This window comes from Rana temporaria, chromosome 1, assembly GCF_905171775.1.
Source record: "Rana temporaria chromosome 1, aRanTem1.1, whole genome shotgun sequence".
Lineage (NCBI taxonomy): Eukaryota > Metazoa > Chordata > Amphibia > Anura > Ranidae > Rana > Rana temporaria.
Window position 1 is genome coordinate 670268980 of NC_053489.1, and position 20778 is coordinate 670289757.

Sequence of the window (20778 nt, forward strand, 5' to 3'; positions counted from 1 at the left end):
GTGGCATGAGGCTCTTATGCCACGCAGATTTTAGGCTGCATTCTTGTGTTGACCGCTAGGGGGCGCTCCCATTGTGGTCAGCGTATAGTATGCAAATTGCATACTTACGCCGATTCACAATGTTGCGCGCCCCCTGCGTACGCAAGTTACGTCGGTTGCGTACGGCGTCTTTAACGTAAGGCTGCCCCTGCTAAAAGCAGGGGCAGCCAATGCTAAAGGATACCCGTCGTTCCCGCGTCGCGCCGTTCGAATTCGACGTCGTTTGCGTAAGTGATTCGTGAATGGCGCTGGACGCCATTCACGTTCACTTTGAAGCAAATGACGTCCTTGCGACATCATTTGCCGCAATGCACGTCGGGAAAGTTTCCCGACGGAGCATGCGCTGTATGCTCGGCGCGGGAGCTCGCCTAATTTAAATGATTCCCGCCCCCGGCGGGATCATTTACATTGCGCGCGCTTACGCCGGGCAATTTTGCTGGCGCGCCCTCGCAATTTACGGAGCTACTGCTCCGTGAATCGAGGGCAGCGCAAAATATTTGCGGGGGCGCAGGGCAATCGTTGCCCTGCGCCTCCGCAAATAGAGCGCAAATGTACCTGAATCCGGGCCATTGGTGTATCTCTCCGCGTGGCGTAACGTATCTCAGATACGTTACGCCGCCGTAATTTAGGGCGCAAGTTCCGTATTCAGAAAGAACTTGCGCCCTATGTTACGGCGGCGTAACGTATGTGGTCCGGCGTAAGCCCGCATAATTTAAATGTGGATGATGTGGGCGTGTTTTATTTAAATTCACTGTGACCCCATGTATTTGACGTATTTTGCATGCGCCCTTTGCAGCTATAACAGCTTCAACTCTTCTGGGAAGGCCGTCCACAAGGTTTAGGAGTGTGTCTATGGGAATGTTTGACCATTCTTCCAGAAGTGCATTTGTGAGGTCAGGCACTGATGTTGGACGAGAAGGCCTGGATTGCAGTTTCCTCTCTAATTCATCACAAAGGTGGCTCTCGGTGGAGACCGCAGGCTCATTCACAGACACCAGCTCAAGCTGCAGTTGTGAGGTGCTGATTGCATTCTCTCCCTGGAGCTCCTGCTGAGTTAATTGTGTGCAGAGGCCAGTAGCGTTGTGCCTTGTTAGCACTTCAGTGCTCACATCATCCGCTCCAGCTAACTGTTGGGGAGGGAAGAGAGTTTCCTCCACTCTGGCTGACTGTTGAGGGAGGATGACAACCTCCTCTCCCTTCTCCCCCTGGATCCAGTTTTGCTGTTGAACAAGTAGCAGGAACTTCCGGAATGCAGAGGTCAGAGGATAGCCGGGTTCGGTAACAGACAGGCAGCGAGGTACACAGGGATCAGCAGGAGCAAGGTCAAATGGATAGCCAGGTATTAAGGGAGGAATCAGAGTCCAGAGGGAGAGTCAAGCAAGCCGGGTTCGGTAACAGACAGGCAGCGAGGTACACAGGGATCAGCAGGAGCAAGGTCAAATGGATAGCCGGGATCAGGAGCCAGGTATTAAGGGAGGAATCAGAGTCCAGAGGGAGAGTCAAGCAAGCCGGGTCGGTAACAGGAATCTGGCAGATAATACAGGCGTCAGGAAATCAGGGAACTGCTGAAGACCAGTCAGCACCGCCTGATGGTCAGAGCTCTCTTTAAATAGGCATCAGGAACGCCTCCTGCGTGTGCAGGCCGTCCGTTGCGCACGCGTATGTGCAGTAGCGCGCTGCGGCGGCTGTAGTATCCTTTGTGCTCGCGCATGCACGCCATTGGTCGGTAAAGTCCGCTGTGTTCTAACTGTGCACATATGCCTGCGCCGTTGTATCTTAGGCTGCAATATTTACGCTGACCGCTAGGTGGCGGTCAGCGTAGAATATGCAAATGACTAGTCACGCCGATTCTCTAACGTACGCTTGCCCGCCGTAGTGTTTTAACGTCGTTTCCGTAAGCGATACGCGGCGTAAAGATAAAGATGCCCCCTAGGTCGCGTACTTAATGTTAAGTATGGCCGTCAATCCCGCGTCGAAATTTGAAAATTTAACGTCGTTTGCGTAAGTCGTCCGTGAATGGCGCTGGACGCCATTTACGTTACAGTCAAAACAAATGACGTCCGTGAGACGTCATTTAGCGCAATGCACGTCGGGTAATTTACCCGACGGAGCATGCGCATTACGATCGGCGCGGGAGCGCGCCTAATTTAAATGATCCACGCCCCCTACCAGGATCATTTAAATTAGGAGGGCTTGCGCGGGTGGACTTTACGCGACGCCGCCGCAAGTTAACAGGTAAGTGGTTTGGGAATCAGGCACTTGCCACTTAAACTTGCGGCGGCGTAACGTAAAGGACATACGTTCCGCCGCCTCAGATATTTAAGAATATGCCCCAAAGTTTTTAAAAACGTCATTTAAAATGATGGTGTGTGGGCTTCACATCGTTTTTCGGCTTCTGAAAAACGACAAAAAAAAAAATTCGAACATGTTGCATTTTTTAAAGTCGTTTTTTAAAATGTCGTTTTTCGGGTTGTAAAAAATGATTGTGTGTGGGCTAAAACGACGTTTTAAACCCGCGCATGCCCAGAAGCAAGTTATGAGACGGGAGCGCTTGTTCTGGTAAAACTACCGTTCATAATGGAGTAAGCACATTCATCACGCTGTAACAGACAGAAAAGCGCGAATCGCCTTTTACTAACACGGAATCCGCTAAAAGCAGCCCAAAGGCGAATAGAACTTCCCCTTCAGAGTGCCGTCGTACGTGTTGTACGTCACCGCGCTTTGTTCATCATTTTTAAAAAACGATGGTGTGTGGGCAACCTCGTTTTTAATGATGAAGTTGGAAAAACTTTGTTTTTTTTTCAATGCTGAAAAATGATCGTGTGTACGCGGCATAATAGTTTCCCACTCTTCTGGGAAGTCTTTTTTATAACATTTGGAAATGTGTCCGTGGAAATGTTTGCTCATATGTGAGGTCAGGTACTAATGTTGGATGAGAAGACCTGGCTCAGAATCAGCGTTCCAATTTATCCTAGTAGGGTTGAGGTCAGCTGTGCAGGACATTTGGTTCCTCTACACAGAACTGGTCAAACCATGTCTTTATGGAGAAAAGTTGTTCAGTAGGGTTGAGGTCAAGGCTCTGTAAAGACCATTAGAGTTCCTCCACGCCAAATTTATCAGACTATGGCCCAGATTCTAAAGGACTTACGACGGCGCAGCGCCATGTACGCCGTCGTAAGTCCTAATCCGAGCCGTCGTATCTATGCGCCTGATTCTTAGAATCAGTTACGCATAGATATCCATTAGATCCGGCAGGCGTAAGTCTCTTACGCCGTCGGATCGTAACTGCATTTTTCCGCTGGCCGCTAGGGGCGTGTAAGCTAGATACGCGAATTCCCTAACGTACGCGCGGCCGACGCAGTAAAGATACGCCGTTTACGTTAGGCTTTTCCCGGTGTAATGTTGCCCCTGCTATATGAGGCATAACTGCGGTGTACCAATGTTAAATATGGCCGTCGTTCCCGCGTCAAAATTTGAAAAAGTTACGTTGTTTGCGTAAGTCGTCCGTGAATGGGGCTGGACGTCATTTACGTTCACGTCGAAACCAATGACGTCCTTGCGTCGTACTTTGGAGCAATGCACACTGGGAAATTCCACGGACGGCGCATGCGCCGTTCGGGAAAAACGTCAATCACGTCGTGTCACAGTACATTTACATAAAACACGCCCCCTGATCCAAATTTGACTTAGGCGGGCTTACGCCGGCCGATTTACGCTGCCGCAACTTACGGAGCAAGTGCTTTGAGAATACAGCACCTGCCCGTCTAAGTTGTGGCGGCGTAACGTAAATCGGATACGTTACGCCGCCGCCGAGATACGTTGCTGGACGAGAATCTGGCCCCCTGTTTTTATGGAGCTGCCTGTGTATACAGGGACATGGTAATGTTGGATATCCCATTCCAAAACTATTATTATTAATATGTCCTCCTATAATCTGGTATAAATCAGTTTTATTGTAAAGGCTTTTTTCAGGATTTTGGAGGGTGGTTGTGAGAAAGTGTGCCCATTTTTGAGATCAGATACTGATGTCGAATGAGAACACATGGCTCACAATCAGTGTTCCATTTCATTTCAAAGGTAATCATTAGGGATTAAGTCAGTACTCTGTGTTGAGTAGAGTGGAGGTCAGGGCTTTGTGTTGAGTAGAGTTAAGGTCAGGACTCTGTGTTTAGTAGGGTTGAGGTCAGGGCTCTGTGTTTAGTAGGGTTGAGGTCAGGGCTCTGTGTTTAGTAGAGTTGAGGTCAGGGCTCTGTGTTTAGTAGAGTTGAGGTCGGGGCTCTGTGTTCAGTAGGGGTGAGGACAGGGCTCTGTGTTCAGTAGGGTTGAAGTCAGGGCTCTGTGTTCAGTATAGTTGAGGTCAGGGCTCTGTGTTCAGTATAGTTGAGGTCAGGGCTCTGTATTCAGTAGGGTTGAGGTCAGGGCTCTGTGTTCAGTAGAGTTGAGGTCAGGACTTTGTGTTCAGTAGGGTTGAGGTCAGGGCTTTGTGTTCTGTAGGATTGAGGTCAGGGCTCTGTGTTCAGTAGGATTGAGGTCAGGGCTCTATTTTCAGTAGAGTTGAGTCCAGGGCTCTGTGTTCAGTAGAGTTGAGGTCAGGGCTCTGTGTATAGTAGAGTGGAGGTCAGGGCATTGTGTTCAGTAGGGTTGAGGTCAGGGCTCTGTGTTAAGTAGAGTTGAGGTCAGGACTTTGTATTCAGTAGAGTTGAGGTCAGAGCTCTGTGTATAGTAGAGTTGAGGTCAGGGCTCTGTGTTCAGTAGAGTTGAGGTCAGGACTTTGTATTCAGTAGGGTCGAGGTCAGGGCTCTGTGCAGAACACTCAAGTTCCTCCCCACCAAACTGGTCAAACCATGTCTTTATGGAGCTGGCTTTGTACACAAGGACACAGTCATGCCGGTAACAGAAAAGGGCTGTTACCATGAGGTTGGAAGGCACAATTGTCTCAAATGTTTGTGCTTGCTATAGTATTAACTGTAGCATTCACTGGAAACATCTAAGCTTCGTCATTTGGAGAGGGATCCACATAGTTTTGGCCCTATAGTGAATATGCTAAAAAGGGGCCATATTTGTCCATTATAAATGCAGACTTTTCTTTCTTAGTAGTGACTATACTTTATTGTTCCTGTCTCAGTGTGACGCCTTAAATTGGATTCAACAGACTATCTATGTAGCTATTTGATTGTTATCTCTCACATCAACTATTACAACTCCATACTATATTTGTTGATCTCCCTCTATGCAGGTTATCCCCTGTTCAGTCTATCATAAATTTTGCTGCCAGGATCAACCACTTATCTACCTTGCCAACCGCTCAGTGTCCACCACTCTCCATTGGCTTATACTCCCCTAACAAATAAAATTCAAAATACTAACAACAACAATTAATACGTCATCCCCTTAGAAATATCACAAATCTCATCTCAAAACACCACTCAAACCATTGCCTCCACTCACCCATAAAACTTGCTACTCTCTAGCTACCTCATCCCTTCCGCTTATGCTCACTTTCGGGAATTCTTCAAAGTCTGTCCCATCCTCTAGAACAGGGGTCTCCAGACATTTTAAAAAAAGGGCCTGTTTATTGTCCTTCAGACTCCAGGAGGACCGGACTTTGGCCAGCGGGAGTGGAAATTGTCCTGGTATCAGTAGGAGTAAATATCTGATATTAGGAGAAGGAATACTGCCCCATCATTGGGAGGAATAATGCTCCATTAGTGGTGTCAGTGGAAGAAATGGTGCTTCATTGTCGGTGTCAGATGGCAGAATAGTGTCTCGTATCAGTGGGAGAGATAGTGCCCCAAGGGCCGGATAAAGGCAATGAAAGGGCCACATCTGGCCCTCGGGCCGCAGTTTGGAGACCACTGCTCTAGAACCTTGTTACAAGTTTAAGGTTCTCTAAGTTGGGGTCCCACCTAAAAAAATATCTGCCACTCATATTTGTTTATATAAGCAATGGTGGGTGGACCTACTGGGTATTTGAACAGCAGAGCAGCTCATGGGGGATTCTTCTCTTATAGAGGATACATCAAAGAACATCAGTGAGTGCTTATAGTGCTGGGTTGTGCTCTTCTCTTTGGGTGAACATTGGAACTACTTCTTAAATTATAGGGGAGGAAAAAGATCTGTTGTCCCTTTGTTGGGAAGAGGATATAGAGAGAAATCAGTGGAACTGTGTGACCATAGGCCTCCAAATTGGAGCTATGGAAATTGGAGCTATGGTAATTGGACAATTTATAAAGTATATAACCATGGATATAGCTGAGAAGCTACCCCTGTTAAAGGTGGAGTTTGTGTTGTTGGACATGTTCAGGTACAATGTGCATCTGCATTAAAATGGAATCTCTATCTGGACAATTGGGGGCATTTCCCTTGATGAAGATCCTATGTGTGATGCGGAAAGGGCAGATAGTGGTGAAGAGTGGTGATGGGCTCTGAAGTGGTGCTGGTAATCAGGCTGGACCATGTCCTGTATTCTCAAGGGGGTGACCTTGTAGAGTCGGTGTTGAACCTCACACCCACTGTTGCCAACCCAAAATAAGTCAGGACTACCAGTTCTGGTGGTGGGATCAGTGCTGGATTTATAAGGGGGCTAAAGGGGAAATTGCCCTGGGCTCCCTGCCACTTGCAGAGGGGGCCCTCAGCTTCTTTTATAAAAAATGAAACGTATTTTCCCTCACGACTTCAGTAGTGTGTTTATTTAAGAAATTGTCCAGTTTGCAGCCTTTGCCAAGAACCAGTTATTTCTCACTCACTCCATTTCAAAAGGCAATTTTATTATATGATAAAGGGCTTTCTGATACCTTTCCAGGAGTTAATGTAGCTCATTTGAGCATGATGGTGACTAGTTGTTCCGGAGAAAGGTTGTTCAGCAAATTGGCACTGATGAAGAATTATCTGAGAACCATGATGACCCATGAAAGACTAAGTGCTTTGTGCCTACTGGCTGTCAAGAGCAGTGTTCTCAGGATGATACGGTTTGATGAGTTAAGCAGCCCAAAATTATGCGATTTTCTTTCCTTCCATCACAGGTGGAAGGAAAGAAAATCACTCACATCACAGTCTGTGTTGATGGGAAATGCCTCCCTGGAGCTATTGTGTTCTGCCAGCAGGGCGCGGGGCAGGGGCGTTATTAGGGGTGGGCTGAGGAGGCTGGAGCCCCGAATGTGTAGCCGAAAAGCCCAGAGTCTCGGGCATGCCGAAGTTAATGTGTAAAAACTAAGTTTAAAACCTTGAATCTGATCCGCTGCCCCACAGGCAGCCAATGAAGGGCTGCCTGGTGCCCAGAGGTCAGGCAGTGGCCTCTCAGATTGAGGGCTAACCTTACCGCTTGATTCTGGACTTTCTGTAGGCGTTTGATCTGGTAATGAGGTAAACCAGCCAGCAGCCCGTTACAGCAGTCCAGATGTGGAAGGATGAGAGCGCGCACCACAGCGATCCTGGCCTGATCAGTCAGATAGGGCAGAAAGCGGTGAAAGGGCCGCATTTTAAAGTGGCAAGTTTTGACCACCTGGTCCACGGTTAGGCCCTCATCAATGTGGACACCCAGCGTCCTCACCGTAGATGCAGATTTAGGGAACTCCCCACCTTCGTCAGGCCATGATAACACCCAAACCTCTCCCGAATGTTGCCGGACTGCAGCACCTCCGTTTTGGCCTGGTTGAGCTGAAGGAACTTGAGCCCCATCCATCTTTTGATGGCATCCAATCCCTCAATCAACCTAGCCTCAGCCGCAGGAGATTCGGCCGAAATTCAGGAAAAGAGTTGGGTGTCATCAGCATACGACTGAAAACGTCCCATAACTGCCATCAAGGCGAGTAGGGGGCGAAGGTAGATTTTAATTAGGAGGGGGGAGAGGGGAGAACCTTGGGGAACACCACAAGTCATTCACCTCACCAACTGCTCAATGTCCACCATCCCTCTCTCCCAATCGCTTTACTGGCTTCCACTTGTAGGCAGGGGCAGACTGGACTACCCACTGAAGGTAGCGCTCAAACAAAGCGGCAGTGCAGAAGGGGAAGAAGCCGTGAGGCACTTGGTTCCTCTATGACTTCCTGTGATCACCAAGGGGTAGCTTTCTGATTGAATGCTCGCAACCCACATGATCTCTGTGTCTATCTTGGGGCAAGGCAGAGTCTTTGTAAGACTCTGGCTCCCGGGTTTGGCATGCTTTGTATGAGTGGCTAGTGTAGGGACAGGTTCCCCATCTGGCAGGGACAACACTAAGTGGCACGAAAAGGTTCCAGAGGAGGTGCAGGGACTATGACATCTCCACTTAGGAAGCCTCCTGCTTGGGTGTGAACTGGCCAGGCCACAGAACACGTGCCAGCAGGTTTAGATGATGCCATTCTTGTTAGCAACATTCTAGAGCATCATAATCGGGAGAAAGACTTCCCATATTCTAAAGTATGCCATCTTCTCACAGTCTGGCCTAATGAGGATGTTCACTTTGGCCACATCAATATCTTACAGCTTCTTCATGGCTTGGTTAATCTGGTGCTTGTTTGCTTTGACATCAACAATGAAAACCAGAGTATTATTTAGTCTTCTATCTTCTTCAAAGCAAACTAAGTGGTCAGAGAGAACTTAATGATGGCATAATGGTCAAGCTTGTTCCTTGTTGGGGCACTTTTCCTTGGGTATTTGGTTGCTTCCTCAGCCTCAAGGTTGTAGGAGCGGTTCACATGGGCGTCCGCAGAAGTTTTTCCAGGGGGGGGGGGCATCATTTTATGGTCACCCATGCTCCGCCCCTTTTTGACAATGTCATCACAGCCAGAGACTGCAGACGTAATACAGGAGATGGTCAGAGACTGCAGACAAAATAAATATACATTACACCCCCATACACCCAGATACATTACATCCTAATACACACATATTACACACAGATACATTACACCCCCCATACACACACAATCATTAGTATGGAGAACTCCCCTCCAATCAATTTCTATATTGCAAGCTTCAGATGACACTAGAGAGACTTAAATGGATTACTAACCCCAGCAAAGGCAGATGGAAAGCTCCAACAACTGCTACACATGCCAAGCAGCTCAGATGAGGCTGGGGCCCCATGCAGTGGGTGTTCTCGGGGGCCCCTATCTAGAAGGGAGTGCTGGGTCTCTCATACATGTCTAAACAGAGCACACACAGCCAGCAGTCCAAGGAGAGGAGATAAATCATTGACTCCCGGCCCTGGGACATGCAGCGCGGCGCCCCCGATTGATATGCACACTTGCCTATAGGTAGCACTTGACTCTCCTTGCCCCTACCTGCAGATGCCCATGGCGGTTCAGATCTTCTTCTTGTGACTGTGTACTCCTTTCAGAACAGCCTTTTTGGTCTTCAGATCCTTAAGCCCCGTACACACGACTGGGTTTTCCAACGGGAAAACTGTGAGGAGAGCTTTTGGCCGTGAAATCCTGGCCGTGTGTATGCTCCCTCGTAAGTTTTTCCGAAGGGAAAACTGCCAAACCTGCCAGCCAAAAAAAAGAGAACCAGCTCACTTTTTTCCCACCGGAATTCCTGACAGACTTTTTCCCGTCGGAAAACCCGGCCTTGTGTAGCAGAAAACAGCCATTTTTGGCAGATTTCCTGTGGGGCAAAAACTCCGATTGAGCATAAACACGGTTGGGATTCCCAAAGGAAAAGCTCTCATCTGAGTTTTCCCGACGGGAAAACCGATCTTCTGTACGGGTAAAAAGTACAGAGCGGGTTCTCGGTTTTCCCCTTGGGATTTCCGACGGACCTTTTCCCGTCGGAAATCCCGGGCGTGTGTACAGGGCATTATGCCGCGTACACACAATCATTTTCTGGGTTCTAAAAAATGAAGTTTTTTTTAATGTCATTGAAAACGATCATGTGTGGGCTTCAGAGCATTTTTCGGGTTCTAAAAAAGGACCTAAAAAAAATTCGAACATGCTCTATTTTTTAACAACGTTTTTAACGTTGTCGTTTTTCGGGTTGTAAAAAATGGTCGTGTGTGGGCTTTAACGTCGTGAAAAATTTGCGCATGCTCAGAAGCAAGTTATGAGACAGGAGCGCACGTTCTGGTAAAACTACCGTTCGTAATGGAGTAAGCACATTCATCACGCTGTAACAGACAGAAAAGCGTGAATCTTTTACTAACACAAAATCAGCTACAGCAGCCCAAAGGGTGGTGCCATCCGCATGGAACTTCCCCTTTATAGTGCCGTCGTACGTGTTGTAAGTCACCGCGCTTTGCTAGAGCATTTTTTTTTCACGATCGTGTGTAGGCAAGGCCGTTTTAATGATCAAGTTGAAAAAAAACATTGTTTTTTCTAGAGGCTGAAAACGTAATTTTTTAGAACCCGAAAAATGATTGTGTGTACGCGGCATTAGACTTTGCTTCAGTCTTGGCAGGGACAGCTTCCTTCTTTGCCTTCGGTGCCATGTTGGGGAAAAGCAACTACCACTTTTCTGTTCTGCGCCTGGACCCAAACTCGCCCCCTATCACCTTACATACAATTTATAACCGAATGTGCCACCTAGGGGCCAAGCTGAGAATTGTACTAACACCTCCTTACAAGCAGGGCCCCCCCAAACCCTCTTATATTAAATTGTATTGTAACAGTACAGCCTCTCTTTAAATTGTAAAGTGCCGCACAAACTGTTAGTGGGGAATAAATCCTATATATTAAAAACAATAATACTAGTAGATCAGCTTCCCCCTCCTATAGTTTCCTGCTAGTGTTATGTGATTTCCTGACACCTCTACACCTCCATGGGCCTCAGTATAATGTAGGAATAATTACATTTCTATCCCAGGGCACTGAGCCATGACCACCCCAAACCACTCAATTATGGAGTCCGCGTGATTAAATGTATACGTATATACAGGAAGCAAGTACATAAAGTAATTTATCACTGCAAGCCTTGCGACTCCCGACCCTTCATGGCCTAATATAGAGACACTAAAGTAGATGGCTTGCTGTGATAAATAACTGTAATTACATACAGCCTCTTGTGCATTAACTTTGTTCCTTGGTTCTTGGAAAGCCCAATGCATCGATTTAATATCAGCATTAAATATATTCCCTTTGGAGAGCCAAAACGCCATACAGGAGACCGCTAATGAGAGCGTCTCTGTCACCGAGAGATAATTACCAGACACAGGACAAACCATTTATGGACTGACCCTGATGTTAATGATCTGATGATATTATTAATGTTAATGACCCAGCCGTATAAAAGGTGTTAGCAATCCAGAATGTCATTTATGGTGATAATTCTATAAAACAGAATTCTTGGCAAAAAAAAAAAGAGCGTGATAATTAATGTCATAGCCAAACATGTCCATTCACATTGCTAAGTTGTCTATTCATAGAGCTCTATACATTCCGTACATATAGCCTTAAGTGTTCATCATATAGAACTTCAAGGGGTTCATATATAAAGATCAGCCAAAACATTTTGACCACCCACCATAACAAGTCGATTCATGGATCCCACTAGCTCTCTGAAGGTACAGTATGCTGTGGTATCTGGCACCAAGACGCAAGTAGCAGGTCCTTTAAGTCCTCTAAGGTCCTCTTCCCCACAACCCTGGCCTGGTGGTTATGGGGTTATGGGGGTGGGGACCTCATCAGAACCTGGAAGCATTTTTTAAGAATAAAAGGGCCCCAGATATGTGAATGTGTAAGGGGCGTACATCAGGACTGAGGTCCAAGGTGCAGGAATATGCCAACCAGTCCAGGACATTTGGCATCCATGATGCCATCCAACCTAACAGGAACGTAACAAAAAGACTTACACTTTGACTGAAACAGATTAAATAGAAAACGTTAAGGACTTTTTCACTGTAGTGCATTTTGGAGGCACAAGCATTACCTCAGCGCACACTATAGTGTGTTAACAATATCAAAAGGCTGCCTAAATGCAATGCCTGTTAACTGTAGTTTTGGCTCTTTCTGTAATTAAGGGAGTAGTAATCGTTTGCCCTGGCCTCTTCAGGGTTCAGGGACTCACAGGCTGGGAGTTTGATTACTTCCTTCTTCCTATGGAAGAAGCTTCCAGGGCTTAGGACAGGAGATTCAAATCAACCAGCCTGAATATTTATTTATTGGAAGCCAGCCTATGCCTGGAGAAGAAATGTCCAGTAGGGGACTGGAATGTTGATAAATAGTCTGAGACACTGGAGAGTTGGTTCTTTCTCCGTAGGAAGATTCCAAAGGTGCTTGCTGCTGCCAGGCAGCCTATGGACTGAACAGCTGCTCTAAGCCTAGGACAGGCCAGGAATTAAGGCCCAAATTGACTTTGCTCAGAATTGAGAGCAGAACCACACCACAAGGGATCTGGTCCAGAGTGGCGCCATCTTTGGTTCAGAAAGCAGCTAGGAGGGGACAGTTATCCTGGGGACTACTGAGTAGTGACCTCAAGCTGATCCTTGTGTGTGCTGGACACTGCGCTGGATACCGATAGTTATGCACTGGTAAGGGGTAACCAGATGGCCTAAGATTTGTCCCATGGTCTGCAGCTGTGGGGCTATGGACTGTTCATTATAATTATTTCTACAACTAGAAAGAATGTCCTCTATTCAGCAACTATCGTGGAGCGTTTCAGAGTATCCCATGCCCTAATCCAAAATTCTGTTCCTGAGTTTACCAACAATAAACCACAAACAGACAACCCCTTGACTGTTTTTTTGGAGCTGGAGTGAATGGACTGTTGCTTGGGTGGCCAGTAGTATCTGTGATGTGTCGAGGAGAACCAATAACAATCACTGGTCCCTAAAGGTTTAGTGCTACACAAGCAAAAGCAAATAACCTTAATTGTAACATAAATTCAATTTTGTCAACCTAGAAAGCAAGGAAACAAACTGGGAAAGGATGCTGAATATGAATCTGGAGACAGGCGGTACATGTATTGGTATGAAATGATTGGTGTGTTTCTCATTGCAGGACAATCTGAACTTACTGCTAACGGAGGAGGAGATGTACAGCCTGAATGAGACCTTCAGCCAGTGTAAAGTCATCCCAGGTGAGCCATGATCCCAGTAAAGGTGGAGAGGAAGGAGTCGATTTTAGATCTGTGTCCCTCTGCCATGCTGTACCACCACCGATGGTCATCCTATCCTCCAACACCCATTGGCATGCTGTGTCTTTCCGTGCCCGGTCCTCCAACTCTTTCTGTAGGCTTCCTAACTGCTATGGCCTTTGTATGTGATGGGAAATGTTTTAAAATATGTAGACTGCTGTAGAATCAATCATGCAATAATAACTATGGGCCAGATTCAGAAAGACTTTTGCTGGCGTATCTACATATACGCAGCGTAAGTGTACAGATGGGCCGTTGTATCTATGCGCCTTATTCTCAATACTAGATACGCCTGAATTCTGGCTTAATACGACTGACGTAAGTCTCCTACGCTGTCGTATCTTGGGTGCATATTTCCGCTGGCTGCTAGGGGCGCTTCCGTTGATTTACGCGTTGAATATGTAAATGACCTAGATACGCCGATTCACGAACATACTTACGCCCGTCGCTGTAATCTATGCTGTTTACGTAAGGCATTTTTCTGGCGTAAAGTTAAACCACTAAATAGTTGGTCTAAGTCATGTTAGGGTATGGACGTCGGAACTGCCGTCGGATTTTACGTTGTTTACGTAAGTCGTGCGTGAATGGGGCTGGGCTTAGGTTATGTTCACGTCAAAGGCATTGAGCCGGCGTATCATAGGGAGTAAATTCAACGTGATTCTGAGCATGTGCGCGCATGCGCCGTTTGTTCTGCGATTCATTTACATGGGGTCACGATTCATTTTAATACAACACGCCCACTACCAGCCTACTTTGAATTAGGCGGGCTTACGCAGGCCCATTTACGCTACGCCGCCGTAACTTAGGGAGCAAGTGCTTTGTGAATACTGTGCTTGCCTCTCTATGTTACGTCGGCGTAGCGCATATGAGCTGCGCTACGCCGGCACAAAGATACACCAATGAACCTGAATCTGGCTACTAGTGTCTATTTATCCTTTACTATAACTTATAATATATATATATATATATAACTATTGCATCTGTATTACTGTATATGAGTCCCTTGTTTGCTAGTATATAAGACCAGAGTGTATATTAGGCTTACGGCTATAATGCTAGTTATAAAGACAGAAGCATTGCTAGTTCAACATATATGTATTTCCTTCAAAGTAGGAACATCACATTCTAACAGAAAATGTCTATGGCCTAACAAACAATACTGGAAAATAAGATAGAAATATACTCAACACTCGCTCTCCTCCTGGCTGAGCTCACAATGTAAAAAGAGCTAGGCCTTGAGCACATATCTTAGACCCAAAGATGGCCACCAGGCTTCCATGAGGCCTAGTCCATGTGGCTTTAGCATAAGCCTTCAGAAAGAGCCACAACCTCACTGCAAGCTTGCTCCCAAGAAAATAGACCGAGCTCTGTCTCAAAAACTCCTTTTTACAAAACTCACTCATTACTCATTCACACTACCTCCCATTGCCCGCCCATCTGATGTTCGACCAATCATTGTACTTCCGTGATTATTTCCTTGTTATTGATTGTCCTTCCCCTACCTAGCCACTGGGGACAATCTTGACCATACCATGTCCAATATAGAACGATTCCCTTTGATCCTTGTAAGTATGTTGACCTAATCAATCTCTTTGTTTGTAGAGATGCCTATCAGAGGCTTTTTCCTAGACTCTTTGGAGTCGAGTGTAAGAGATTACATTCCTGCGGGGGGGGGTTGTTGGGGCATCCTATTTACCAAGAAGACAGCTTGTCTGACTGGAACCAGAGAATGGTCAAAATTCAGCTATTTATGTTCTTTGCAACAACTGCATATAAAATACTTCCTTATCATCAGTAGGTTTGTTCATACATGTGAACATGTCACAATTTAAAGCCGTCCGAAACTAGGAGGCTCTACTCACAGAATCCTGAAACAGGATCAGTCCATAGGTGTAGCTTTTTATAAGTAGCTCAGCATCCAGCTTCAGAGGCACCAGGGGCAAACAACCCCCATCCTCTTTTCAGCTCAGTTCTCCATTACCTCGGGAGAGAGAGAAAGACAATCTCCTTAGAGCTCCAAACTATTAAACCACTTTCCCAGCAATCATCTGGGCACACCTCCACAGGGATTGGCTGGAGCCCTGCTCAATATTCAGGCTGGTCATGTCAGGAACCATAAGACAGGCGGAGACATAAAATGCAGTTAAAATCACACCTTTAATAAAATATCAAAAAACAACACAGTTCAGGAACGTAGTCAAAAACTGAAACCAGGGTTTGATACCAGAGCGAGTAATCAGGCGAGCCAGAAACGCATACCTCCCAACTTGCACGGATTCTGCGGGACTTTCCCGCACAGACTGCATCTTCCCGCAGTCCCGCGAATGGGTTAATTTTCCCGCCCAGGAATCTGTAAAAGTAGGGGGGAGCACGGAAGGAGGAGGAAAAGGTCAGCTGAAGGTAAGCGGCATCACCCGTTCCACGGCAACCCCCCCCGCTCAACAACTTCGATACGTGGCACCCCTCCCCCCACTCAACAACTTCGATCCGCGGCAACCCCACTCAACAACTTCGATCCGCGGCAACCTACCTCCGCTCAACGACTTGGATCTGCGGAAACGATACCCGCACCCCCCCGCTCAACAACTTTAATGAAAAATCTAAACAATGTCCCGCAGTGAACTTTTTAAATGTTGGGAGGTATGGAAACGGGTATCAGAAGAGAAGTCGGCTAGGCCAAGGTCATACACAAGAACACAGAGAGGAACATTCTGGATATCGTTGACCACGTAAGGGTGAGGAGAGAATGAGCTAAGCTGCTAAAATAGCCAAATGGGGCTGGCTGTAGGCTGGACTAATGAGGCAGGTTAACTAGTTTCCAAACGCCGATATACGTCGGCAGAATGGCACGGGCAGGCAAATGGGCATACAGGTACGTCCCTTTAAGAAATAGAGCTTTCTTTTGGTGGTATTTGATCACTTCTGCGGTTTTTATTTTTTGCGCTATAAACAAAAATATAGCGATTACTTTTTGCTGTAATAAATATCCCCCAAAAATATATATAAAAAAAACGTTTTTTTTTTCCCTCGGTTTAGGTCGATACGTATTCTTCTACCTATTTTTGTTAAAAAAAAATCGCAATTAGTGTTTATCGATTGGTCTGTGCAAAATGTATAGCGTTTACAAAATAGGGAATAGTTTTATTGCATTTTTAATAATATTTTTTTTTTTTAACTACTAATGGCGGCGATCAGCGTTTTTTTTTTCGTGACTGCGACATTATGGCGGACACATCGGACAGTTTTGACACATTTTTGGGACCATTGTCATTTTCACAGCAAAAAGTGCTATAAAAATGCATTGTTTACTGTGAAAATTACAATTGCAGTTTAGGAGTTAACCACTAGGGGGTGCTGTAGGGGTTAACTGTGACCTCATATGTGTTTCTAACTGTATGGGGGCCGGCGCTGGACGTGTGACATCAGTGATCGTCTTTCCCTATATCAGGGAACAGACGATCACTGACATTGCCACAATGATTAACAGGGAAGGTGTGTTTACACTCACCTCTCCCCGTTCTTCAGCTCCGGTGACCGATCGCGGGACACCGCCGGCGATCGGGTCCGCGGGCATGGTCAAAGAGCTTCGAACTGGGTCGCAGGCACGCCGCCGGCGGCACGCTCACGACCCCACGGCTGGGCTTAAAGAGACACGTACAGGTACGTGATTGTGCCCAGCCGTGCCATTCTGCCTACGTACATCGGCGTGAAGGGGTCCTTAAGTGGTTAAACCACTTTTTAACAGCTCACTAATTTCCTTGGCCTATCGTAGAGTTTTCTGGTAGAACAAAAAATGGACTTCACTTCACCACCAAAAGGACATTTCCATTCCTATCTCACCTTTAGCTCAGTTTTAACCACTTAAGGACCGAGCCTCTTTCTGAGATTCGGTGTTTACAAGTAAAAATCTTTTTTTTTTTTTTTTGCTAGAAAATTACTTAGAACCCCCAAACAATCTATATATTTGTTTTATAACACCCTAGAGAATAAAATGGTGGTCATTGCAATACTTTCTGTCACACCGCATTTGCGCAGCGGTCTTACAAGCGCACTTTTTTGGGAAAAAATACACCTTTTTTAATAAAAAAATAAGACAACAGTAAAGTTAGCCCAATTTTTTATATATTTTTTTATATTGTGAAAGATATTGTTACACCAAGTAAATTGATACCCAACATGTCACGCTTCAAAGTTGCGCCCGCTCGTGGAATGGCGACAAACTTTTACCCTTTAAAAATATCCATAGGCGACGTTTAAAAAGTTCTACAGGTTGCATGTTCTGAGTTACAGAGGAGGTCTAGGGCTAGAATTATTGCTCTCGCTCTAACGATCGCGGCGATACCTCACATGTGTGGTTTGAACACTGTTTTCATATGCGGGGGCTACTCAAGTATGCGTTCGCTTCTGCGCACAAGCTCGGCGGGACGGGGCGCGTTTACATTTTTTTTGTTTTCTCTTATTTATTTGACCTTTTATTTCTTTTTTTACACTGTTCTTTAAAAAAAAAAAAAGAAAAATCGTGTCACATTTATTCCTATTACAAGGAATGTAAACATCCCTTGTAATAGAAAAAAGCGTGACAGGTCCTCATAAATATGAGATCTGGGGGTCAAAAAGACGTCACATCTCATATTTATACTACAATGCAATAAAAAAATTAACAAAATTAAATGTAATAAAAAAAAAAGAGCTATGGGCAGAAGTGACGTTTTGATGTCGCTTCCGCCCCCGTTATGGTATGGAGACGGGTGGGGGTATCTTCCCCTCACTCGTATCCATACACAGCCAGGGAGAGAACCTGATCGCCTCCGCCACTGCCGATACGTGGCAGATGGAACCGAAGTGCGGCAGGAGGGGGGCCCTCTCCCGCCCACCGATAAAAGTGATCTTGTGGCGAATCCACCGCAGAGACCACCATTATCTGAAACCGGAGCCCTCACTGAAGAAGAGGATACCGGAGGATTATGGTAACTAGCTGCTGCCATAACAACGTCATCCCTCTTCAAAGTGCCGACGTTTATCGGCGTGAGCCGTTCCGGGAGTGTATGTTTCACTCTGTACATAGGGTGTGTGGCGATGATCGGGAACACTATTGCTGTCTTACTCTAGTCTAGTGAAACTGGGAGTAGTTTGGCAGTGATCATGAACACGGCTGCTGGCTGCAATGGTTTAATGACTCTGGGACTGGTGTGGCGGAGATCATCAACACTGTTGCTGATTTACACTGGTCTGATGGCACTGGGACTGGTGTGGTGGCATAGTGAAACTGGGACTGGTGTGGTGGCATGGTGAAACTGGGACTGGTGTGGTGGCATGGTGAAACTGGGACTGGTGTGGTGGCATGGTGAAACTGGGACTGGTGTGGTGGCATAGTGAAACTGGGACTGGTGTGGTGGCATGGTGAAACTGGGACTGGTGTGGTGGCATAGTGAAACTGGGACTGGTGTGGTGGCATGGTGAAACTGGAAGTGGTGTGGTGGCATGGTGAAACTGGAAGTGGTGTGGTGGCATGGTGAAACTGGGACTGGTGTGGTGGCATGGTGAAACTGGGAGTGGTGTGGTGGCATGGTGAAACTGGGAGTGGTGTGGTGGCATAGTGAAACTGGGAGTGGTGTGGTGGCATGGTGAAACTGGGACTGGTGTGGTGGCATGGTGAATCTGGGACTGGTGTGGTGGCATAGTGAAACTAGGACTGGTGTGGTTGCATAGTGAAACTAGGACTGGTGTGGTGGCATGGTGAAACTGGGACTGGTGTGGTGGCATGGTGAAACTGGGACTGGTGTGGTGGCATAGTGAAACTGGGAGTGGTGTGGTGGCATGGTGAAACTGGGACTGGTGTGGTGGCATGGTGAAACTGGGACTGGTGTGGTGGCATAGTGAAACTGGGACTGGTGTGGTGGCATGGTGAAACTGGGAGTGGTGTGGTGGCATAGTGAAACTGGGAGTGGTGTGGCAGTGACTAGAGACACTATTTTTTGCTGCAATGGCTGTGGTGACACTGGCACTGGTATAGCGGCGATCAGGAACACATTGCTTGCTGCACTGATCTGGTGACATTGTACTGGTATGGCGATGATCGGGAATACTGCTGATGGCTTACAATGATCCGGCGACATTGTACTGGTGTGATGGCCACCTGTGGCAGTGATTGGGACATTGTTACTGGCTGTGGTGACACTGGCACTGGTGTGACAGGGTTTAGGGACACTTTTGCTTTTTTCACTGGTGGGATGACGCTGGGAATGGTGTTGAGGCAATAAGGAACAGCGTTGCTGATTTACACTGGTCTGGTGAGACTGTACTGGTGTGATGGCGATCAGGATATTGTTTCTGGCTACACTGGTCTGGTGACACTGTACTGGTGTGGTGTCAATCAGGATATTGTTTCTGGCTACACTGGTCTGGTGACACTGTACTGGTGTGGTGTCAATCAGGATATTGTTTCTGGCTACACTGGTCTGGTGACACTAGGACTGGTGTGGTGATGGTCAGGATATTGTTTCTGGCTGCACTGATCTGGTGACTGTGACAGACTCACCCGGGACATCCCCGGACCCTCTTATGTCTAAAATCACCCTATGTCCACTAGGGGCATAGGATGACTGAGAAATGATATCTTGGACTACCTGAGATGGGATTATTATGTAATTATTATCAACAATATATTCCAGGATATCTGTAAAGAACTATTTACTGTTTGTTGATTCTGAACTCAACAGGTTAATTACATAGTTACATAGTTACATAGTTACATAGTTAGTCAGGTTGAAAAAAGACACAAGTCCATCCAGTTCAACCACAAAAAAATAAAAATAAAAATAAAAAACACAGTACAATCCTATACACCCAACTCCATACCCACAGTTGATCCAGAGGAAGGCAAAAAATTGTAATAGTGACTCATTCATCATGTTGGGACACATACTGTTAGATGCTAATTGACCCTGCTATTGTGTGAAGATGTCCTGTGTTTACACTTATGATAATGTGTATTGTATAGCAGGTGAGCGGAGACGGGACGTCTACTCTAAAAATTTCATATCTCGGAGTCACCTCGTCTGGGTAAATGATTAGTTAATTAGCTCATGTTAATTTATGTTCTGGTTACCTCCTTTTTAAACTGTATATAAGGTTGCATTCTTGGCTCTAATAAACACTCAATGTTCAGCACACTCGACAGATTGAAAGGGATGCTGAGCTGGTATAACGTTCTTCAGCTCAGGGAATAGAATCGTTTTAAAGGGCAGTGTAAAAATAAATAAATAAAATACAAATCTTCAAGGTGATCAGTAGGACGACGACACAAGATGTAGATTGAGAACCTGTCAAAGTCATGAGGACTCAACCTGAGAAATTCAAACCCAGCATACACTGAAAAATGCACACGATGCTCAAAACTCTTGCCTGGTCTACCGCGTCCCTGTTAAGGAGTAATTATGAGAGGAGAAATTTGACAACATCGATTTTGCCAATGGTGAAATTTCGCTGAAGTCGAAAGTTGAGCTGCTTATGCAAAATTGTCTTGAAAAAAAAAAGGGTTATATTGCTTTTAGTACCGATAGACCACTAGATGGAGCATAGGAGTATACTTATTTTCTATGATAAGCCACTAGATGGCTCTAAAGAGCGTGCTTATTTCTTGTTATAGGCCACTAGAATGGCGCTAAAAAGCAAACTTACTTCCATTGATAG

General features: G+C 46.1%; 1 protein-coding gene across 1 annotated transcript in view; it reads left to right on the plus strand.

Moving 5' to 3' along the window:
* PHF24 (PHD finger protein 24) overlaps nucleotides 1–20778 on the plus strand; it is a 226792-nt gene that overhangs the window by 172627 nt on the left and 33387 nt on the right. Inside the window, exon 4 of the mRNA XM_040335603.1 lies at nucleotides 12951–13029. Within this exon, the coding sequence (XP_040191537.1) occupies nucleotides 12951–13029 (79 nt within the window). The remainder of the gene's footprint in view (nucleotides 1–12950; nucleotides 13030–20778) is intronic.